This window comes from Brassica napus, chromosome C1 (assembly GCF_020379485.1).
Source record: "Brassica napus cultivar Da-Ae chromosome C1, Da-Ae, whole genome shotgun sequence".
NCBI classification, from domain to species: Eukaryota; Viridiplantae; Streptophyta; class Magnoliopsida; order Brassicales; family Brassicaceae; genus Brassica; species Brassica napus.
In genome coordinates, this window is record NC_063444.1 from 44300847 (window position 1) to 44325709 (window position 24863).

Genomic DNA, 24863 nt, shown 5'->3' on the forward strand with positions numbered 1-24863 from the left:
CGGTAAGGCCCAAATCTAAGGAAATCGAAATGTTGTTATCATACTTGGAGTGATTGCAATTTGAAATTTCAAGACCGTAATTCCTAAATTGAAAAATTGATTTGTCTTTTCTTTGTTTCTAGATATACTTTTCTGTGTGTTCAAAAATTTAAAAAAAATAAACTTTATGCTGTCTGATTATTCTTGTTCTATTTGTTAAGTTTGTTCTACTACTTTTGTGATGCTGAATTCTAAATTTTTATGTTATTATGGGGATGAATAATATTTATTAAGTTTGTTCTCTTTGCTTTTTTAAAGGAATGGCTTCATCTTCGGGTAATAGGAAGTATCCTCCACGGCTTTACGAGATTGGGAAAACGCCTATTCAAAACAGGAACATGAACCACAGTTGTTTTCTATCCAACATTCAAACCGTGGAAGAAAATGTGGGCGCAGACGTTTGGTCTGAGTTGAGAGAATCAGCTGTTGGTGTGATTATCAAGCTAAAGGAGTTGGATTACACTTGGTCTGCGAAATGTGTTCATTATTTTCTTGTCAATCAATTGGCGGTCGCCAGCAGTTATGAAATTTGGTCTTTGCTAGTAGACCAGCCAATGAGGTTCTCTCTGTATGAGTTTGGAGATATTACAGGTCTAAATTGTGATCCCTTCGACACGCATGAGCAGTGGGATGTGGGTCATGAAGACTTTTGGGTGGAGATGAAAGTTCCAATTTCTAAAGGACCCAAGCTTAATGAACTTCAAGCCCTTTTTCCGATCATCAGAAACTGGCCTAGAGAGAAGCGGTTAATGGTTGGCTTGTTGTGTCTTCTATCCATTGGGATATTTGGCATTTCGAGCAATAGTAGAATACCACTGCATTGTGCGAAAAGGGTGATGGATGCAACAGCTTTCCAGCGTTATCCATGGGGCCGTGTAGGATTTACCAGCCTTGTGGATTCCATTAAAGTTCTAACATACGTAGGAAAGAAGAGTTACACACTTCGTGGTTGTGTTCATGCACTGGCAATTTGGATATACGAGTCTGTGCCAGGTTTAGGAGAGATATATGGGCAGCAGATAGATGGAGCTGAGGTTCCCCTTCTGTCATGGCATGGTTCTCGTCAGCGTATCAACTTCTTAAACTTCTGTGCACAAGAAAAGCAACAACATCAGAAAGTATTAAGAATTTTTATACAGTTCCCTGTCTATTTTTTTTCTACTTAATTAGTATTGTACTTTACAATGCAGGTTCGTGTAAGGCATATGATTTTAAAACCAATGGAGGATAGATATCCGAAATGGGACGAATATGAACCGCCTGCTAATTTGGATAACATGATAGTTGATATCCTCAATGATCAGCTTAACGTAAAGTTTTGGGAAGTAGTGCCACCTTCCAAGTACCAGAAGGGAAAAACTCATGTCAGTGCACCTAGTGTTCCTGATACAGTGGATGAGAGCCCCTCAGCAAAACGAAAGGAGAAACAAACTGCTCCAGAAATGGTATGTATCTAATGTTATTGAATATGTTCTAGTGTTATTGAATATGTTCCTTTTGTTAGTGGTTAATTTTTTTTTTGGTTTGTGAATATTGCAGGCAGAATCTCATAGTGATATGCCCATCAACAACACCACCATAAAAAAGTTTCTTGAATGTGTTAACAACCTGAATGCAAAAGTAGAAACCATGGATGTTAGTGTAGCTGAAAAGGTTAGTAAGATATTGAATGCAAAAGTAGAAACCATGGATGTTAGTGTAGCTGAAAAGGTTAGTAAGATATTGGAAGCTTCTATACACACTCAGATGGAAGCTAGAATGGGTTTATTGGAGACTTAGTTAAAGAACGAGATGTCCATATTAAGGGAAGAAATAAATGTTCTTAAAGGGAAAGATGATGAAAAAATTCCTTCAAATGCTGACAACTCCAAAGTACAAGACGATGATGACGCTTGTAGCAACACGATGGTATGTTTACATTGTCAACTAGGGTGTTTTATCTTTTATGCACAAAATACTTACTATTTTTTTTTCTTATACTTGACAGTCATGGATGGTTCAGACAAAAAAAAGTTCTATTGATGGTTTACCAATACAATTAAAAAGGAGAAGAAGAATAAGAAGACGATGCCGGTGAAGGAAGATGTAAAGCCATTGAAAAAAGTCAAGACAGAGAAAGCATTTAGTATCCCAGAGCTGAATGACCAATCCGTTTCCACAGATGACTGGGAGAATAATCTAAAATGGGAGAAGAGTGTAAAGTGTAGACAGGTGTTGGAAGCACTTGCTTCAGGTCTGGAGCCTAGACGCAGGCGAAAACAGTAGTTGACGAAGACAAGTTTGGCCTTTTGTAGGGAATTCAACAGTGAAGCGTATCATAACTGGTGTCTCCAAGGAATCTTATGACCCATTATCTAAGGTGGATCCAGAGAAATTGTAGAAAGTATTGGACTTCATTAAGTCTGATTTGTAAGTTTCTTCTCTGCTATCCTATCTTGTTCTTTCTTAATAGTCTGATTTGTAAGTCTTATTCTTTGTAGGGAAAAGGACGAGTCTGGTTTTGCAGACAGAAGTGCAGAATTTTATGTGAAGTTGATTATACCGAGAGAAGCTTGGCCAACAAAGCGATACGGCTGGTTGCATGACTCCGTAAGTTTATGATAGTGATTTGTTTGGCTCAGTATCGAATATATCAGTTTGATTGCAATTTTTTTTAATGTCACAGCACATGGCCGCAGAAATGCTTATGTTTCACAGACGCTCCATGCAATCCAAATCTCCATATTCCTCTCCTCGAATTGCATTTCTGGATCGCTGGTTTGTGCAGTCATGGGTGAATGACTACAAGAAGTCTGATCAGACGACATATGAGTTGGCAGACCGTTATAGCATGGCCTTCAATGGAGAATACCCAGAACAATTTGTTACGGGTAAGAAATGGCTTGCAGATGTTGACACTCTCTTCCTCTGTCACCATGTCAACGGTGACCACTGGGTTGCTTTACGCATTGATCTTGTTAAGGAGGTAATACATGTGTATGATAGCATTCCATCTATGGTGACTGATAAGAAGATGCACGAGGAGTGCAGGCCTTTCACGAAAATGCTTCCGGCTCTGCTCAACAAGATGGTGGATGGGAGAACTAAGCGTGACAAGCAGTTCACCAACCGTAGGCACAAGAAGATCCCCAAAAATGAGGACCCAGGAGATTGCGGTGTGTACACTCTGAAATACATTGAATGTCTAGCTCTTGGGTATAATTTTGAAGGCTTAAGTAATCAGATTATGCCAGCACTGCGACTGAAGATGGGTGTAGAGATTTATGAGGAGGTGGCTATGGAGGATAAGGAAGTATAACTTGTCAGTTTTTCCTTAGGATGTTTTTTTGCTTATTCTCATATGTATACATGGTAGATTTTTGCTTTTCTTTGGATGGATGTCACTTGAATTGTTTTTGCTTGTTTTCGGATGGATGTAACTTGGTTGGTTTTTGTTTTCTCGGATGGATGTAACTTGGTTGGTTTTTGTTTTCTCAGATGGATGTAATTTGGATGTTTATCGTTGATGGTTAATTTGTCCATGTTATCTATTTGCTCGGAAGTTTTATATCCACTAAGAACTACAAAAAGCTAACAAAAAAAAAGTTAACAAAGATCAGCACAAAATCACTATAAAAACAGCAAAAGCGTACAGAAATCAAATGAACCATAGAGTAATGACAAAAATCTAGTAAGTAATGAAAAAAGTCTAGTAAACAAAGTAAACCAATGTAGCACCAAACTAAATGAAATGTAATGACCAATGTCTCAAAATAATTCGAAAACTCATCACTTTAGAGGACATGTTGTAGAATTGTGACCCGTCTGGTTACAAATTCTACATGTGGGTTCTTTCCGTGGCCGCTTCTTGACTGCAACTTTTTCCAAAATAGATGTATGTCTTGATTTTTTTGGTCTTCCGGGTGGTTGACGGACCTCAGGTGGTAGACATATTTTCTTTGTAACCTCCTTTGGAATTGGAACAGCGTCATCTTTGGGCATAACAGCAGTGTAGTACGCATTGTAGAGATATTGCTTCCGATAGTAATGATGACAAAGTGATATATGTGATGTTTTCCTAGCTTCCGCAGCAGCTATAGCATGAGCACACGGTAGCTTCTCTATATCAAATCTACGGCAATAACATTTTTTCCGTGAGATTTACAACATGCAAAGACGCGATTCCTGTCACTTGTGACTGATGGATGTCTATTACTTGAACCTTTAGCATATTAGCAATAGGTATACGTCCCTGCAGATATCACAGTGTAGTAAATTAGCAAAGCATTCTAAATATCACAGTGAAGTAAATTAGCAAAGCATTCTCAATATATTACCTCCAACAATTTCTCTACACCACGAGCCAGAGAGGTTTTCATCAACTCAGCGTCATGTTTTCTTTTTGCAAACCAACGTGTCATCATTAAGCGGATTGACTCTAGAAGGTGAACAATTGGCAAGCTTCTAGCACCGGACAAAGCTCTGTTTATGGACTCAGCTATGTTACTTGTAGTGAGGTTATATCTATCACCTCTAAAATGAGCTCGTGCCCACTTACATACATCAGCACGTTCCAAATATGCATGCAGAGCTGGATTTAACTCTTTGATTTGCTCGAAGGTTGCTTGAAATTCAGCCAACCTAAACGAGTTGGCAGCTTATTTGACCAATCCAAACAAGTCACGCCCTCTGTACCGTAACAAGATGTTTTTATATAAGTGGTACGTGCAAATTCCCCTGCTTGCCAATGGATAGACCGCCGCAATAGCTTTCCCTATTGACTTGTGCCTGTCAGAAATTAACGCCAATCCTTCATCATCTGGTATCACACGGCTGAGTTGGCGGAAAAACCATGTCCATGATTCATCATTCTCTGTGTCAACCACAGCAAATGCTATTGGAAAGATCTGGAAATTACCATCCTGTGATGTTGCAATCAGAAGCGTTCCTTTGTATTTACCTTGCAAAAAAGTTCCATCAACCACAACAACCTTCCTCATAAATGGAAATCCGGTAATGCTAGCGTTGAATGCAAGGAATAAGTACTTAAATCTATTGTTTGCATCAATTTCCAATCAAGTTAAAGTCCCCGGATTTGCCATTCTAATCATGTGGAGGTAAGTAGGTAGTTACTCGTATCCACTCTCTGAAGAACCCATTACGAGATCTCTAGCAACTATAAGTGTACGATGAGCTTTCCAGTAATCCATCTGCAATAAAAAAAATAAACAGTAACCAAATTTAAAAGGAAGTAAGGGTTGGAGAAGAAAATATATTTGACGCAAAACTGTAGTCAACCTTGATTTCGAAGCTCATGTTCATAGCATTAATAACATGACGTGGCAAAATAGATGGATCAACCCCACCAATATAGTCTTTGTACAAGAGTCCAAAAATTTCAGGAGTAGCTTGTTGGGAACGAGATGAACGTTCTGTTACGGAGCAGGTATGTTCATCTACATACACTCGGATTGTAAACTTCGCAGAATCACCTACTGGTGTGGCTCTTAGCTTCCATGTACATCCTTTTAACCAACATTTTACAAACAGCAGTGAACGTGTTGATGCGTGGACATCAAAATCAAACTTTTGGACAGCTGAACATATCTTCAGACGTGTCTCCAATGCATCTTTCGAATCGTAACTCTGTCCTACGTCAAATTTGAATGTGCGCAAATAGGACAGACTCTTTGGAGACTCTCTTTCTTCTGTCTTTAGGGCTCTTGCATATATCATCTTTGTAGAAGATCCATGAACCTCTTCTACATGATCTGGTGGAAGCCCATACGCAGAAAAGTTTTCATCGTCAGATGTTGCTCCATCAGAGTCATCGCAGTAATCGAAACGATCACCTTCTTCATCTGTATCTTCTTCGTCTTCACACAACAGGTCATCTCCTTGTATGGGTTGTTTCTGATCTTCTCCATCTCCTTCCCCAGCACTTTTGTTCGCTTTAAATTCAACACACAGTCGAACGCCCTCAACTTTGCGAAGACCCAAGAATGCATGAAACTGCCTATCGTTTCCTATTTTCACAGGTGGTGTATTGATGCTTTGATTGTGTAGATTCCGCTTCGGAAAAATGTACCTCAGTTCCAAATTGTTTTCTGCAAAATCAACTCCGTAATCCTCAAATATGATTTTCACAAAATCCTCAAATTGAGTGCCATAATTCGCAGCCACTAATATGCTTCCTCTGTCATTATCCGCTTCAAATAACCACTTAGTTTTCTCAACTTTCCACTTACCAGAGACGAGAATTATGTGTTCCATTATTCTCCAATCAATATGAAATCAAAGATGCCGTTGTAAATCACCATGAAAGGGGACCACGTGTTGCTGAATGAAACGTAAAAAGAAGAAGACGACAAAGACGGTATACCTAATTAGAGAACGTTGTGTAATGACTAGCTTAAACCAAGGTTAGAAATTGTTTAAACCGGTGGTTTAAATTAAATAAATTGGAAATAAATTGACTTAGACCAATTAAAAAAATTAATTAAAACCAAAGTTAATTTAAACTGAAACCTATTTAAACTAAGCCGAAATCTATGTGAATTTAACCAAAAATTCGAGTTGATATGTCTGCTACAAGTTGTTTGTCCCAATCTAGTAATTAAAATTAATTTAAAAGTCTGCCGTCAAAGGTGGCAATTTAAAAAGTCTGCCACCAAATAAAAACAAAAGTCGATCAGAAATTTAAATCGGATAAACATATCTGTCATAAAAAAATATATCTATTTCCGAGTGAAATTCGGTCGTACGTAATTTTAAATCGATCTTAAAAATCTAACAATTCTGAAATAAAACTAACAATTTTAAAAAATCGGTTACTTCATGCGACAGACTTAAACATATAAATCTCGTGTCAACGTTAAATCGGCCAGATAAAGTAGCCACGTCTAAAATATCTATCGTGACTTTAAAAATCTGCCACCATGTACATGGCAGATGTTAATATAACGACAGTTTTAATTAACAGATTTATATCCAGAAAGATTTATTTTCCATGAAACAAATCTGCCGTCGACGATTTTTTTCAAAATTTAAATGGCACTTTCGTAATATTAGATTTGGGCACAACTGTTAATAAGGGTATTTTCATCCATAAAAATATTTTAGTAATTTAAAACTTTTATGCCATACTCTAGTAATAACTGAACTAATTTGAATCATTTTAGTAAACTTCCCTAAAAAAATAATATATTTTTTATTTTTTTTAAATATAAAATCGGGTAAAACGTGGTTAAAGACGCTAGGGACCTTAATGAAACCAACTTATTACCAACCCGACCTGCTCTACCCGACCCAACCAAACTGAACCGGATCCTAATCTCTAAACGAAGCGTTTTGTCTCTCTCCCTCTCCACCTAAATCTAAATCCCGTCTCGTTCCTCTCCGGCTTCTCTCTTGCGATTGCGACGAAACCCTAGCCTCCGTGCGTTGTGGCTTTCTTCGTCGTCCTCCTCCGTCTAAATCAAGAATCCATCAATCTCTCCGTAGACGTCCTCTCTCCCTCTTATTTCTCGGGTCTCAACTCTCTAGAATCGAGAACCGCTTCGTTTCTTCTTCTTTCTCCGACAAAATCTAGTCTCCATCTTCGTTCCTTTCGTAAGTGAGTAGTTTCCTCTGAGTATTACATTGTTGAGATGTAATAATTGATGTTTGCTATGCGGTTTGCATTTGGAGTAATTGACGGTGACTTGTTGTGTTCTTAACAGCGTTTCTAACTTCTTGTACAGGAAATGAAGGGCCGAAAAAGAAAGAATCCATCTACTACGTGCGTTGGAGTCTCCAGTAGAACTAGAGCTAGAAAGGCGGTCTCAGCTGGGAATGAGCCGGCAAGAGAAACGACTGTAGTTTCTCTCTCTGTTGATTCAGAAAGTAATGACATGTCTGCTGTATCATCTAAGGTAGTTTTTGCACTCGTTTCATTGTCAGTGTGAAAGTATACTAGTTTTAGTAGTAACAAATGACTAATACATATATATTATGATTGCAGGCAAGGCAACCACCACAGCCCCTTGAATTATACTTCAAGAGCACAGAGTTCACGAAGACTTGCAAGATTCAAACCAAGTGCTTTGTGAAGAATACAGTGGACGTGATTAAGAAGCTTAAGGAGGAGGTTAAATGGTTCACAACCCATCCTCAATTTCGTCACTTCTTCCACATGCCTGATGAACAATACCTGAAGCTCCAAGGAATGTGGATGTTACTCTTGCGCACCATTTCGACTGAAGAAGAAGATGTTGCATGGTTTAGTTTGAATGGTGTTCCCATCCGCTATTCTATGAGGGAGCATGCCCTCATCTCGGGCTTAGACTGCCATGAGTATCAAAGGAAATATTTGAATCTCGGGAGTACGAAGTTTGTGGATTATTACTTCGGTGGACTAAAGAAGATCACCATAACAGATGTGGAGCAAAAGCTGTTGTCTATGAAGACGCCATGCAATGATAGATTGAAGATGGCTATCTTGTTCTTCCTTGGTCGGGTTATCAGAGGACAGGCAAAGGATTCCGGACCAGTAGACCCGTTCATCTTAAGGATCGTGGAAGATTTGGATGTTTGCAGAACATTTCCATGGGGTCGTTTGACATTTGAAGATGCAATAAAGAACATTAAGCATATGATGGAGCTTCTGAAGGGTGAAGTGCACCCGACATGCGGCTTTCCTGGATTCATAATTCCATTAGAGGTAAAGCATACAATTTAGTCAAATATGAGTTATTTTATAACCGTAAATCTGACAGCGCTACAATATTTGTGTAGATTTTGGCTTTTGAGTGTATTCCTAAGCTGGGGAAAACATTTCGACTATCTGCAGACACACCTTCTGAAGATTGTCCTAGGATGTGCAAGAGCCGGTTTACAAAGAGTAGCATGAAGGGTTATCCTTTGGAAGATATATATGCTGCACTTGGACACACAAAGGTATATGTATATATACTTTGTAGTAGAAACTAGAAGAATATAATAAAATTTAAACTGATTTTCCTTTTCTGTTTTTTTTCAGGTTATTAACAGTGTGTTGGTGCCAACTGTGGGTGAGGAAATCATGCTGGCTCGTATAATTGATGAGGAGCGAGAGTATCATTGTGAGGGAAGCACAAGTGATACTTGGAACCACTGGCTAAATGTGAAGCAGAAGAAGATATTTTGGAAAGAGCTATACGACTTAGATGTTACTGCATGAGTGTTTAAAAAGAAGAAGGACAAAGAAAAGGTGACGTTTTTAGAAGATTCGTCTTCTAAATCTGGGTTGGAGAGCTTGAAAGCTCTGGAAGAAAAGATTTTGGGAGCCATGAGTGAAGGGTTTTCTGGTCTTAAATCAGTGGTGGAGGCAAAGCTGGGTGATATGGATGTGAGGATGAGTAAATTTGAAAAGAACCAGCGCCAACTTAGAAGAAGGGCTAAGAAAATAGAAGAAAAGCTGACTTCTATTGAGAGCAACAAAAATGAGGAGAGGAACTATGGTGAAGATATGGATTTTGGATGGGATGATAGAGATTATGGTAGAGCTGAAGGGAAGGAAAACAGTGAGAAGGCTAAGGAAGACAAGGAAAACAGTGAGTCTGGCGAGGAAAAGGATGTGGTCTCGGGTGGGGAAAACAATAAGGATGGTGAGAAAGAAAACAATGAGAAGGGTGAAGAAGAGAAAGACCAAGAACCTGAAAAAGACAAAGAAAACAGTGACTCTGTTGAGAAAGGCGAAGAATACGTGGAGGAATCAGATGAAGAAAATTTTCTGTTAAGGCTTCAGGAAAGAGTGAGAGTGCAAGCGGAAGAATTTTGGAGGACAATTGATGATGAGTCTGAGGCTGAGGAAGAGGTTGAGAAAGAGGGCGAGGAAGAGGCTGAGAAAGAGGTTCAACAAGAGAAATAGGGTGAGGAAGAGGGTGAGAAAGAGGTTCAAGAAGAGAAAGAGGGTGAGAAAGAGGTTCAAGAAGAGAAAGAGGGTGAGAAAGAGGCTGAGAAAGAGGTTCAAGAAGAGAAAGAAGGTGAGGAAGAGGGTGAGAAAGAGGCTGAGAAAGAGGTTCAAGAAGAGAAAGAGGCTGAGAAAGAAGAATCCAAGGGAACTCCTACCTCTACCGGAGTAATAGTTATTACACCACGTGGTAGAACTAAGGCAGCAGCTGCGAGGAAAGCAATCTCTATATCACCAGAGATTGTTGTGGTAACAGGGATTGCTGAGCTAGCTGAGAAAGAGGTTGAGGTAGAAGCTACTCAGACAGAGCAAGAAGCTATTCAGACTGAGATTGTTGAGAAAGAGGCTGAGGTTACTGAGAAAGATGCTGAGTTAGCTGAGAAAGAGGATCAAGATGTGGATGAAGAGGAGGAAAAAGCAGAGGAAAGTGAAGATAATCCTATGGAGAGTCCCTCTGAGAAACATGCTGAGCTAGCTGAGAAGTCAGTTGAATCTGATGTCGTTCTAGATGTGGAGGAAGAGGAGGAAAAAGCTGAGGAAATTGAAGATAATCTTGTGGAGAGTCCCGCTAAGAAACAGACTGAGCTAGCTGAGAAGTCAGTTGAGATAGAATTAAAGACTAAGCGCAAGCCTAGGGTCAAGGTCATAGCAGTGCCGTATGGCATTCTCAGAGCTGAGAGACTAGCAAAAATGAGAGCTGAAGCTGAAAAAAAGAAAGTTAGAGCTGAAAAAAAAGAAAGCTAAAGCTGACGGTGCACCTAAGAAGACTGAGGCTACATTGAAGCCATGTACGCCGCTGCCGGAGAAGAGAAAAAGTGAACCATCACGGTGGGTGCAGTCTCCTTTCACTGAGGGAAAGACTGATGAGCTAGAAGTGCCAAAGAAGAAGCTTAAAACAAAAACCTAAAATGCTTATGTTATGTATATGTATTATTCAAGTTAGGATGTTATGTTTCTGCCTAAAATGCTTCTCTTGAACTTGTTAGGATGTTATGTTTCTGCTTCTGGATGTTATGTTAAGTTTCTGGATGTTTGATGTTTTTTAAACAGGTGTGGTAACTCAAAATTACAGAGGAAACTCTGGTCAAAATTTTGGAAAAATACTTCATAATTTTGAAAAAAATTACTTTTTAAAATTTGGAAAAATACTCCATTTTATAAAATAATTAAAAACAGTTTACACGTAAAATGCAAACCACATGTAAAACGTGCATGGATAAAAAATGCAGATGTAAAACGTGCAGCCGTCATGTATTTTGATATTATATTTTGATTACACTTAGTAATTCTTGGTAAGCTTCAAGGACTTAGTAATACTACCTTACACATAGTAATCTTTTGGCAATTTTTAGGTTTATCTAGTAAAACCCTGAGAAAATGAGCTTTTTTGTAGTAAAACTGATGCTTTTACACTATAATAATCATTAAAGAAGACATTTTCAGGAAGCATTTGCCAGGAATACATATTTTTTTTAGATTTTCCTTACTATGGTCTAACCATTCATACAATAACAATGAAAGTTAAGAGAGTTTTTTGAAAAAATGAAAAGATTTTTCTTAAACTGCTAAAATAATCATAAAAAATAGTCTTAATATATATTTAGTAAGTAACTACTCTACAAATTGATAATAATCATAAAATATATATCGATTCTACATACTAAACATAAATACTCATACTAATATATATGTAGTCCAAATAACACATAGTAATCTAAAGTAGTCCTAGTAGTTCACATAATACATAGTAATTCCAGAAATACAGGTAGTCCAAATAACACATAGTAAATCCAGTAATCCTAGTAGGTCAAATAACACTTAGTAATTCTAGTAATACGGATCGTCCAAATAAAAAATATAGTAATTCCAATAGTCCTAGTAGTCGGAATAGCACAATGAAACAAATTTCAACAATCAAACACCTGAACCACTTCCACATTCAAAATACGCTGCCATACCTCTTCCTCTGGCTCTGCCTATGTCTGTGCTTGTGGCTCGCCCTCTTCCACTCCCTCTGCCTCTTTTTCCTCTTCCACGAGCTTCTCCTGCTGATGGTTTCCTTGTTTGTTGTGGTTTTCCTTTCTTGACTTCAAATTCTGGAGGAAGTACTTTCTTTGCTCTAATTTCTTCTAGTATAACCCAATCAGACATATGAGGAACAGGATATATTGTCCTGTGATAAGCCAAAGCCCATTGCTCTACCAAATAGTACTTAGAACAATACTCAGATAGATGAAGTTCCTTTCCCGCTTTCTCAGTCATGAATGTGGCAGCAGCTACTGCATGAACACATGGATATTTGTCTTTATCAAATTGCCCACAGGTGCACGTGTTCATAGCCATGTCCACGGTATAACGCTTCCCGTCACTACCATGCACACTGTACTCGAGATGGAAGCTGTTTAACTCGTCAACCCGAAGAAACCCTGCATCAACACATCTTTTAGTCATTTCCTCCTCCACTATAGGCACAAGCTTTAGTGCGGGTGGCATTTCAGCTGCCTCTTTCATGTGCTTGTTAAACCATTCAGCAATTTTTCCAATGATAAAATCAAACATTGGAAGTAAGGTGAACTTTCTTGCGTCCTTAATAACACCGTTAAAAGATTCTGCTGAATTGGTGGTGTCAACATTGTACCTAACTCCTTCAAAGTAACATCTAGCCCATTTCTTTTGTTCACAACTTTTGTCAAGATACTCCGCTGCACTAGGATATTTCCTGCCAAAAGCGTCATAAAGAACCAAGAACTCTGCCACTGTATAAGCGTGTGCGCACTCCATAAACTTAAATGCACATGTTTCTCTATTGTTACGGACGTAGCCTTTAACATTTTGAGACAGATGCCATATACAATAACCATGAGCGGCCTGAGGGAACACTTGATGTACTGCCTTGATCAAGCCTTTGTTTCTGTCCGAAAGAAACACCAATCCAGGGAGATCCGATATCACTGATTTCAACTGTTCCATAAACCATAGCCAACTCTCATATTTCTCACCATCAGCAACACCAAACGCAATTGGGTAGTGGTGATGATTGGGATCCTGAGCAGTCGCAACAAATAACACTCCACCATAAACAGTCTTCAGGTGTGTTGCATCCACAACAAGGACTTTTCTCATCGCGCGGAATCCTTCTATGCTAGCTCCCAAAGCCCAAAACAGATACTTAAATTTTTTGCCCTCATCCACAACCACACGAGTTATTGTGTCAGGATTCACCTGCTCCAGCATGTGCATATAACAATATAATAAAGAATAACTCTCTTCAGGAGTTCCGCGCACTTTATTAGCAGCTAGTCTTCTTCCTCTATATGCCGTTGTGTATGATACTTCCACAGCAACTCTCTGATGAACCAAATCGATCAGAGCATTGGGACGTGGTGTGTCAAAACTTCCAGGATAATCTTGGGCCAGGATAGATGCAACGATTTGTTGTGTGCCTCTCCTTCTATTAGGCAGTGTTCTTGTGGTAACAACAGAACATCTATGCTGCTTGATTTAACTTCTAACTGATCAAAGATCTGAATTCGTTAACTTTGCAACATGCACAAACCACTTGTAGCCTTCTTTGGCTCCTCGGCATTTTATCACATATCTCTTAGTATCCGACTTAATTACCTCATACTCAAAACACTTCACATGTGACGCCGCCTAAATATGAGTTTGCGCTTCCTCCTTGGTTCTAAATTCTTGATCTAAAACCAAATCCATACCATCATCCCACTCCTTATAGACAACTGGTGTGACTTCAACTGAGGGTCCTGCTTCTCTTTCGGTGGCATTCTCATGCATCTCAATGTCTTCGTAAAGTGTAAGCACACCACCAGTACCTTCATTATCAGTTGCATCGTTCTCAGTACCTTCTTCATCACCACCCTCTGTCTCAATAGCCTCTGTATCAATAGCTTTGTATCAGTAGCCTCTCTATCAGTGGCCTCTCTATCAGTAGCCCCTCTTTCAGTAGCCTCTCTATCCGATAGACTGCCATAGAAATCAGTGTCATCATCCCTTTTGTTGAACTCCACATGTAGAACACTTCTACAATTCTCTTGATTTACTTGCATTAGATAACAAAAAAACGTCTTCATCTTCCCAGATATATGATGGCTTGTTCGAATACATTACCATTGGAAAGTAACTAATCTTCGCTTCCATCTTATAGTCATCTACCTTTATCTTTCTGCAAATACGCTCAACCAAAACAGAGCGTGTGATCTCATCCACTGATTTCTTCAACACAATAGTGTGAATTTCATCTTCCCCTTCACCATCTCCCGAAATCCATTTCATTTCAACCCCATCTTTAATATTATCCTCCATAATCAAAACAAATGATTGTACAATGCGGATTTTGCATTTTCCTGAAATAAAATGAATTATAATTAGAATTAGCATTATTAAGAAGTTTAAATTTAATTCTCACGTAATATTTTACTGTTAGCATTCTTACTAATACTAATTTTTTTCAATACTATATATATAGTAAAACCAGTAATACTAGTAATATTTGTAAACATAGTAATACCAGTAGTATCTGTAATACCACGTTGCCTTAGTAAAACGGGTTATCTTAGTAATACCCAGAAATTATCCTTGCACTAATTAATCAACGTTTTAGTCAGATTTTGTTCGGATTTTGCATTACCCATGTTATATAATTCATATTAATGAAATTACACCGAAGAAATCATCAAAACGGGCTCAAAACGTACATAAAATATACCCTAAAACCAATAAATACAGTTTACAAAATCCTTTTAAATCTCTTAAAATTTGCATTCAACCTTTTTTTTTGTTACACTAGCCGATATATACACTTATTTTTATAAGTATTCCAGCAAAAATTTCATCAAAAACGGACATAAATTAAACTCGAAATTCATATACACAGTTTTTAAATTTATTTTTTCTCTTTCAAATTTTCATCAATTCTTACTTTTTTAGGTTACCCATGGTTTACACAAACATTTAAAAGATATTTCACACAAAATTTCATGAAAAACGGACAAGAATTACCTGATGTTAAAGCTTCAAAATCGCCAATGAAGGATGGGGAAGAAGAGCTCTTCACACGCGGACAGAGGAGAGAGGAGAGGGAACATGAAGACATGTGGGCCAAGGTAAATCTGATTGGTTAAGGTTGTTTGTGGACCCCATTTGGTTGTTGTGTTTGGTTGAGTGTATTTAATTGAGAAATTAAATGAATTAATGAGGTGGAGAAGAAATATATTAAAGAAAGAAAGGTTACTATAGAGAATTCAAAGACAAAGGGGTAATGGGAAAAGAGAAGGAACAAGAATAATGAATTTTTTTCCATAAGGGCATTTGGAGTTAAGCCCTGATATTTAGAGGGTTTAGTTTAGGTTGGGTTGTAATTTAGGTAATTCATTAAGGGTGTTTTGGTACTTAGCCACATTTCTGTAATTTACAAAAAAAAAACAATTTATTAAGAGTGACAAAATAGAATAAATTTGGGAGGTTCTAGGACAAAATTAGAATAAAGTCCTGAGACTTTTAAAAAAGTTTCGCTTAAAAATTTAAATTGTTTATTAATTGTTTGGGATTGTAAAATCTGAAACTATCAGTATTTGGGGCTTTAACACAATCGGTTGGCCGACAGAAAAAAATAGTTGGCCGACAAAAACAAGCATAAAGCAATTTTAATATATATATATATATATATATATATATATATATATAAAATAATAATTATGCAATTTTATATAATTCTATAAATATATACAAAGCAGTTTGATCCCATCTGTCACTTATAAGATAAAACAGTTTGATCCAATTCATTTTGTCAGGATAATCAATTATATGATGCAATTCGACTCATAAATACACAGATATTCAGATATTTATTTTTTTTATATATTTTTCAACTGCTATGCAAGCATATGAATAAAATAAAACAAAAAAAAATTTAGAAAATAAATTGAAATTGTACAGTAAAATAAATAACAATATATACTATTATTTATGAAGTGATTTTACTGATTTGTCACATTTTCCAATATTTTAGCTAATTTTGCTTATTTGTCATATTCTTATTAATTTTTAGATTAAATCATCATTTTATTAATTGAAATAATATAAATATTTTGATTTCTAAATAATTTATTAATATAAATAATATAAATATTTCAAAATTTCTAATTGGAATTATGATTATAATTATTTTAACTTTCACAAGATTTTTATTAGTTTTTAGCTTAAATCATTAATTTATTAATTTAAATAAAATTACTATTTCAAAATTTCTAATTGGAATTACAATTATAATTATTTTAAAAAAGCTAGGACCAATTCTTATTTTCATATGATGTAAGAAGTTTTAAACTCTATAGTTTCAATTTTCTCATTCATTCCAAGTTATCTCAATTATAGTTTTTGACATCTATATTTATGTACTTTTGATATTTTGTTTTTTTATAGTTGGAGTTCTATGTTTTTCTTGAAATACTAGAATCAAATCGGTTTTGTTACATGGAATTTGAAATTATGAATTAGGTATTCTGAATTACTTCAATAGTTATTTCACGTGTATGTTTTATTACTGTTTAATCTATAAGAAAAATATGCTTTGATATTAAATTTAGAGAATTGTCTACGTAATCATGTTATGAACATGTCTTTAATGGTTTAGTTTCTAAAACGGTTAAAAGTAAATATATTTTTAATGAATAATTAGATTTATCATTATATTATTAACCATAAATTAACTTTAATAATAAAATTATCATTATCTATTGTTTCTTTTATTAAAGGTAAACTTATGAAATATTAAGATAAGTCGATGTATATATTGATCAAGTAAACCAATGAAATATTGTCATTATCTCAGTTCGTTTTTTGTTAAATCTTCAAAATTATAATCGAAATTTAGTTTTTATTTACTTATTTTGTTCTTATTTGGATTTTGTGTGTTTTAATGCTTTTTTTTGGTAAGTTAATTCATATTTATGGTTCAAAAATACAAAGTAGATTAAGAGAGACCAAAATTTCATATTCTTATTTTATTTTATTGTGTGTAATATTTGACACGTAATTATGCTCTTATGGTCTCATAGTTTTATATCTTTCCTTTGTATTAACAAGTCGTAGATCAAAATAAAAATCGAAGAGAAGTAAAATGATTAAGAATATAAAGAATAAGTTATCATGATGTTTAAATCATAATATATATTACTAATTATTAGTAAAACGATCATGCCCGCATGTGCGGACAAAACACCTAGTATTTATTAAAACTCTAATAACTAAAATAAGCGTTTCATTAAATAAAAAATACTATAAAACTTACATAAAATAAAATAATTATACAATTTATATATATACATATCAGATCAGATTGAATATATGTTCTTTAAATTACTGGTTTGTTTTATTTTTACAGATATTACATATTACTATTTGTTTTGTTTCATGTAATTGGAAACATTTAGATTTTTCGCTCCAAATCAATAAAATATTACGGATATTCTAGTCCTAATCCTAATATAAAATCTTAATATAAAGTATAATGGTTACAAAAAAATGTACAAGGCACAAAAAGGGTTTAGCAATAATGTTTTCTTCGGCTATGTCAAGCAGCCGCAGCTTCCTCCTCCAGAGGAGGATGATGTCTTCTTCACCAAAACTATATCCGGTTGGGAGGGATCATCCCCGGCCTGAGGACCGCATCACCATTCTCGGTGGGATGTATGAAGTAAAGCTTGGCTGGTGTACTTACCGTGTGAGTTTGGAGAGGAGAACTTGCACTTGCAAGAAATTCGAGATTTGTGGAATCCCCTGCGAGCATGCATATGGCGTGATGTTACAGAAAAAACTCGCACCAGAAAACTTCGTCTGCCATTGGTTTCGTACTGCTATGTGGAGGCGGAACTATGCTGAAGGTCTTGTTCCAGTGAGAGGTGCTCCTTTTTGGCCTTGTACGAGTGCTCCTGATGTTCATATTCCTCCTGATCCAAAACAACCTGGGAAGAAAAAAATTACCAAAGCAGAAAAGAAAAGAAAAAAAGGAGTTAATGAATCCCCGACAAAGAAGCAACCTAAGCACAAGAAACATATAATGCATTGCGGAATATTCAGAATGGCTGACCGATCTATCTTATAGCAGACAACTCAGGCAAGTCTACTCAACTAATCTCATAAGTAAACTCAAGGTTTCACACAAAGAACAAGGCTTTTTATATTCTTCTTCGACTGATGTGTGTATCAAGGATAGGATCACTTATCTTTCTCCATTTTGTATTTTGTTAGGCTGCTCAAGGTGGTTCTCAAGCTCCTCCTCCAGCAGTTTCTCATATTTCTTCTCCAGCTGCTTCTCAAACTGCCTCACCAACTACTTCTCAAGGTGGATGTCATGTAATTCTTGGATATGAAGATATGTGTTGATGAGTGCTTTGGTCTTTATCTTATCTAGGATGTTGTCTAAACATCATCTCGGGGTTTGTGGATTTTAGTGGGGTTGCACTTTTTATGTAGAAAGCATCCAACTCTTTTGTGAAAACCAATATCTTTTGTCCTTTTTATGTGGAAAGCACATGGATTATTTGTTTATGTTTGTTTGCTTGTGCAAGCCGTTGTTCCAAACCAAAAATAACCATGTAATTCAACAATACTAAACAAGGAAAACACATTCATAACTTGCAATAGTCCTAAACCCCTACAATAAAAATAAATACAATCATTATCTACAAGAATACAAACAGAACACATGAAGAAAACAAACACAACCAGTTGCATAACATTCAGTTTCTCATCAGACACATAACTCCCATCATACCAACCAAGGTCAAGCTTCCAATCACAACCACGATCATTGTCTTCTTCATCTTTGCATTTGCTGCAGCCAATGCATCTTCAACCCTCGCCATTATCTCTGTTTCAGTCCTCTCAAAGACACTCTTTGATGCCATCTCATTAATCACTTCTTCAAGTCTTGCATTTTTAAGTAAAAGTGTATCAACCTCGTTCAATAAAGCCTCATCCACCCACTTAAAGATATGATTATCATTTTGAAGCTACAAATTAAAAACAATCACAACACCGATAATCAAAAAGAAAAATCCCAAGCACTATTTGAAACAATTACATTACCTTATTCTCTGCTGCAAATGAACATCGCAAGTATCTTCGGTATGGATTCTGGTCGGAATTGGACGTCAACGTCACCTTTACCTCACCACACCAACATTTCTTAGGAACATCAAAAAATCTTCCAGCACCTCTTGAGGGTCGACGACCAGACGATGATCCCCTCGAATCTCCAGACGTGTTGCTCTGACCTCCAGCCATCACCTTCGCAAAGATTAAAATCAATTTCCAAAGTTAGGGTTCTTACTGATTTTTGCGATTTGGGGTTTTTACAGAGAGAGTTTTCACGTTTTAATGGGTCGGGTTGTGGTCTGGTTAATTGACTGTATTTTGGTTTATTTCGGCTCTGGTTTACATCTTGAAATAGTAAACCGATAGTAAACCGTCTAATTCGATGATTGGGGAGAAATAGGTTTCGAACTATATATTCGGGGGGGGAATAGGAATGGAACTTTATTCTCGGGGACAAATAGATAGAGATAATAGTTTCGGAGACATATAGCACTATACAATAGTTCTCGTGGGGAAATAGGTAGTCGACCTATATTGTTCAAATGTTACAAGAGGTGGTGAAGGTCTTTAAATAGACAATCACTTACAATAAACTATGAATAAATCAGGGAATGACTAAACTAATAATATTGTGGGGTTTCTGATGAAGACAAGGAGGATACAGCCAAGTTTAATCTAGACCAGAGGCAGTACAGAGTGACAGGAGAGATATGAGCACAGTCTGGTTGAGTGAAAGTGACAGGTCTGCTCTTCTCCTTATGCATCACATGTGATCTTTCTTGCTTAATTTTAAACCAGATCCTTTCTTTTGAATTTAAACTGGTTTCCTTGACTTCTCAGAAGTTCCCAACGTCCATAATAGTCTACACAACTCCTTTCTTGCCTTGTAAGGTAAGTTAGGTCAAGAAGGTAGTTTCTGGAGCAAGCATGTATGGACAGAACCAAATTAGCTTCTCTTGATGAACTCTCTTTGGATCATCAACTAGCTTCTTCTTCGGGTCATTCCTTTCTTTATTTCAACACTGACGCTGATAAAGCTTTATAGGTTCTCAAATTCAACCTAGACCATTGGCTAGTACGTACAATCCTTCAGTTTTTTAAATGGGTTTGAAGAAGCTAGGCTTTACGGGGAAATGTATAGAAACGATACAGGGTCTGGTTGTTAATGTGTATATTAGTGTTCGCCCTGGTGTGCTCTCTGAGCTTGTGAAAGCGTTAGGACGTGCTAAGATGGTGAGCAAAGCTTTTGTCTGTGTTTTACCAAGCAAAAGGAAGGAAGTGTAAATGATATGAGCTGACTGCGATCTTTAAATGTTAAGAAGAGAAAGAGAAGTAGCTAATCTTGTAACCGATAGCAGTCGGCTCATATCAATTTGGCATCTAAATTTTAGAGGGTGTATTCGACCAAAAGTTTGTATTAAAATGACAAATCCACTGTTATTCAAACATGAATTTTAAAAAACACTTTAAAATCCAATGTTATTGAACTTGTCATTTCATAAAACACTCTAAAATCCACTGTTATTGAACAAAATTTAAATTACAGATTTTGAAGTACTTTAATTGTTTCTAGAGTGTTTGAGGGAGTTCTTAATTATAAAAATAAAAATCCAAATCTCACTGTTTTAGATGAGATTCTAGAGTGTTTTAACAAAAACCATACCAAATTCTCTAATTCTCCTGCAATCATCTACAAACTCATTAAAACTCAAATTACTTCAAATTTTAAATTCAATACACCCCCCCTTAATTTTATTGAATGAAATTGAAATAAAGAACCATAATTTTGCACCATTAATCTTCTTTCTAAAATAATTCTAAAATAATCTTCTTCTGATTTTCAGGTGAAAAATCTTTCTTTAAACCAATCTTCTTTCTAAATGTTATAAACCAAATGATGATCGACCATGGACCAGCCCGTACTGCAGGCCCAATCCGGGACATGATAAAGACAACCAGAGACTATGTGTTTATCTAGTATATATTCCATGTATATCTGTAACATAGTGTTTATCCTTATCCTTATCATGTTAGGATAAACATGACCTTATGACGGTCTAATGCCTTGTATATATATGGACCTTCTGGTCGACAGTAATGATAAGAGAAGTATTTTCCCAACACTTCATTTACAACACGTTATCAGTACGACGTTGCTCTCATATACCATAACCCTAAAAACAAGAAATAAATCCGAGCAGTAAAAACCCTAATTCCCGACAAACTTCAAACATCTCTATCCCTCAACTCCGGTGGATCCAGACGACGAGCCAGATACCAAATTAAAGCTCTTGACGAGACGAAGCCAACGCCGCTAACCCCGCATCAATCGGAGTTCGGACGCGCCCCCACGCTCAGCTACAATACATGCGGAAAATTTGTTCCAGAAACCAAAATCTCTCTCAACCATATACCAATCTCTTATTCCAACAAGCAGCAACAAAAACAATAATTCCAAGCAATCCATCAGCTAACCAGGAAGATCTCTAACTGATAGACCGATCAACCCATCAAAAGTTTTCAGGTATCATCGAAAACTCATCTAAAACCAATAAAGTATTAAATACCTCCATCCGCAGCCATGTAGCTATATTTAGCAACATGTCTCTGCAAATAAAATAAAACCAAAAACCATAAACTCTTTAAAATCTCGTACCTGAACTTGTTTTGAACATGTTCTTAATCTGAAACTGATTTTTTAAAATTGTTTAAAACTTTTCCTGATGATAGTTTCACATTATAACTGTTTAGGATTGAAAGTTAAACAATTTTTTTAAAAAAATCTGACTGCTATATGTTGAAAGAAACCGACTGTTACTTGCTTAAACTTATCATTATTGTCCTGTTTAATGTTCTTATCTGATCTGAATCAACTAGAACTGTTAAGGACTGCATGTTACATAATTGTTTTTGAAAATCTGATCATTGTTTCATAAATTAATCCGAGGTTTTACCTCCTGTTCTTGTCTGAGAAATTTGTTTTCCTGATGATTGATAACGACTAGAACTTGATTAGGATTGAAAAAAATATTTTTTAATATTTAAAATCGAAATATCAGAGATATATCTGAGAAAATATATTTATTTTTAAATCGAAAAGTATATAATAAATTGTTTGAATAAATCAAATCTTCCTGATTTAATTTTTTTTAAGTCACAATAATTTCTGATTTGATTATTTTTCAAAAAAAATAATAATAAATATATGGTATATTTTTCGAAAACCCTAACCTGATTTCATGATTGAATTGGTTTGCTTGATTGCATATTGTTTGCATACTAATATTGCATACTGAACATGAAATCTCGACTGTTAGGGATATAGATCATTCATAGTTTTCAAGCAATCTGATCTGAACTGAAAAAAAAAATCATTATACTAAATGATCCGATCCAATGGGATGAAGAAAATATGGAACATTTTCCTGATCATCTAAGATAGAATCCCTAAAGGCCTTGAAACCTTGTGTTTGAAATAAGAGGACCTTAAATCTGAAAAATACATTGATCCACACCTTAAACCGTATGGTTTTAAGAAAATGCATCATTTAGAATTTTTTTTTCTTTTGGTCCGTGTGTGGCATTGATATGAAGCATGAAAAATTTCAAAAAGATTACTTGATTAAGACCTGTTTTGAATAATGATTTCAGATGTCGAGTTTCATACCCTCAGATTACAAAGCCCTTGATCTCTCTGGAGATAATTATCTTGATTGGGCTATAAACACTTCAGCCGTCTTGAAGTCTAGAGGACTTGGGAAGTGCATCAAGTATGGCAATGACACCCTTGCGTGTGAAAGACACAGAGCCATAATGATTATGCGACACCATCTCTGTGAGGACCTAAGAGACGAGTTTGGATATGTTAATGATCCTCATAATCTCTGGTCATTTTTGAATTCTAGATTCTGTGAGCCATTGTTGCACGAATCCAAGAAAAAATGGGAAGCTCTAAGGTTCCAGGATTATGAATCCGTGGACAATTATCACTCTGATCTTATGAGAATCACCTATAGTCTTAGACTATGTGGTGAATTGGTAACAAACGAGGATTTGTTAAACAAAACTCGTGACACATTCCATTCAGAGGAAGTGTTGTTATCACATCAGGCCAAAGGTTTCACCACCTATTATGACATGTTCTCATATTTATTAGACATTGAGCAAAAGAAGCAGAAAATGATGGATAACATCAGACGGTTTAATGACATCATGGAGATATATTATGAAGTACTAGACAGTGAGATGAAAATCCCTGAAGCTAATAAAGCCACATTTGATAAGAAGAGATCTGAGGAAGATTCCGAGTGGACACTCATGGACCATGAGGTCGGATTATACATTGAATAATTTTCCGACATTCTGATTTATGTTTTCATATCTGATTTGATTTATTTGTTATTCATTTATGTTATTGAAATAATAAAAACGATTTTGTTTTTATATATTATCTTGCTTGGTCTTGCTTGATGATTCTTGATTAAATAACAAATAAAACCTTAATAAAAGGATAATCAGTCCACTGATAGTTGATTTCATGCATGGTTTAACTTTACCTTGATTGTATAGGTTTAACTTTACCTTCCTGCAATCACATAAAATCAATTGTTGGGTGTAGACTAATGAGTCAGTTCACTGATAGATTGATTTCTCGCATAGATTTAACTTCATCTTGATTGTATAGGTTCAACTTTACCTTCCTACAATCACTTGAAATCAATTAATTGGTACTGACAATGGCAAAAGACACGACATTATTCAGACCCATTGAGTTATAAAGATTTATAACATTCTACATTGAACCAGTGAGCAAAGAAAATACGATTCCTTTCAGATTTTTGAAAAATCGCCTAAAAGCATTATGAATGCCTATACCCATATTTTCTACTGATTTATTCTATGCTAAGGATCAGTATGAAAGAGGCATAAAGCCATGGTAACCAGTATGGTTCACCACGAAATAAACACTTATGGCATGACCAGATTAGCCATCTTGATCCAAAACATGATGAAAAATTAATTAAGGCACAAAAGTGATCCCATAAAATCTCACAATGTGTTATAAGTACACAAAAGGGAAAATCACTAAAATAATTAAGGCTCCACTGTCCTAAGCACTACGAAATTATGAGTATGTTCATGAGGGGGAGAGAGGACTAAAACCCACAGTCCATGATCATATCATAAATTCGGATTCCATGGTTTACAACCATAATATACACGGCTGGAAAGCTTTAAAGCCCTCACTAATGGTACATCACCCACGTCCAGCCTAAAGCTTAAGGACATTATGTATATAAATATTGATTTACATCAGGCCATACATGTAAGCATAGACATTCCCACCTCTGAATGATTAAGGGTCATAAACCATCTTAAGAAAATACGAATATTCCACCACATATATGTGTGCCATTTAAGATGGAACCTCAGATGAGGATTGGGAATATATATTAGATAAATAAGACTTCCTCCACGAAACTATAATGTATCTTGTGCCAAACATGGATGATTTAATCAAGTGGCCAAGAACACAGATTACAAAAGATAGTAATCTGATTATCCAACTTTGAAAGGAGAAAGTTATCAGGCTGATAAAGAATAAAGAGTAAAAGAGAAATATAATGGTATCAACCATAGTTGTCTTGGCAAGATCCTCAGACCAAAGATTATGATCTAGACGTTCTAAAAGAATATGATCAAAAGATATAAAAGCTAGCAGAAATATATGCCAGACACACTGACCCGAAAAGAAAAAATGACTATGTCATACCAGCTTAAGCACCACGAATTAGAT

The 24863-nt window shown here is 36.0% G+C and overlaps 2 protein-coding genes across 2 annotated transcripts; one reads left to right on the forward strand and one right to left on the reverse strand.

The window, feature by feature from the left end:
• Positions 1-299: 299 nt before the first annotated feature.
• LOC106387821 lies at positions 300-3337 on the forward strand. Its single transcript, XM_048744020.1, has 8 exons — positions 300-1157; positions 1230-1484; positions 1579-1749; positions 1819-1947; positions 2086-2272; positions 2334-2415; positions 2520-2628; positions 2705-3337. The coding sequence occupies exons 1-8, from the start codon at positions 300-302 to the stop codon at positions 3335-3337; spliced, it is 2424 nt and encodes an 807-aa protein (XP_048599977.1).
• Positions 3338-18708: 15371 nt separating this feature from the next.
• LOC106356030 (uncharacterized protein At4g04775-like) lies at positions 18709-19255 on the reverse strand. The gene is made up of 2 exons (XM_013795878.2): positions 19058-19255; positions 18709-18981 (listed from the first exon to the last, which is right to left on the reverse strand). The coding sequence occupies exons 1-2, from the start codon at positions 19253-19255 to the stop codon at positions 18709-18711; spliced, it is 471 nt and encodes a 156-aa protein (XP_013651332.2).
• Positions 19256-24863: the final 5608 nt, after the last annotated feature.

Coding starts and splice junctions, on each gene's coding strand:
- LOC106387821 (XM_048744020.1), top strand. CDS start 300: ATGGCTTCATCTTCGGGTAATAGGAAGTATCCTCCACGGCTTTACGAG. Junction 1,158..1,229: donor AAAAGCAACAACATCAGAAA/GTATTAAGAATT, acceptor TTTACAATGCAG/GTTCGTGTAAGGCATATGAT. Junction 2,416..2,519: donor AAGGTGGATCCAGAGAAATT/GTAGAAAGTATT, acceptor TATTCTTTGTAG/GGAAAAGGACGAGTCTGGTT.
- LOC106356030 (XM_013795878.2), bottom strand. CDS start 19,255: ATGGCTGGAGGTCAGAGCAACACGTCTGGAGATTCGAGGGGATCATCG. Junction 18,982..19,057: donor CATTTGCAGCAGAGAATAAG/GTAATGTAATTG, acceptor TTTAATTTGTAG/CTTCAAAATGATAATCATAT.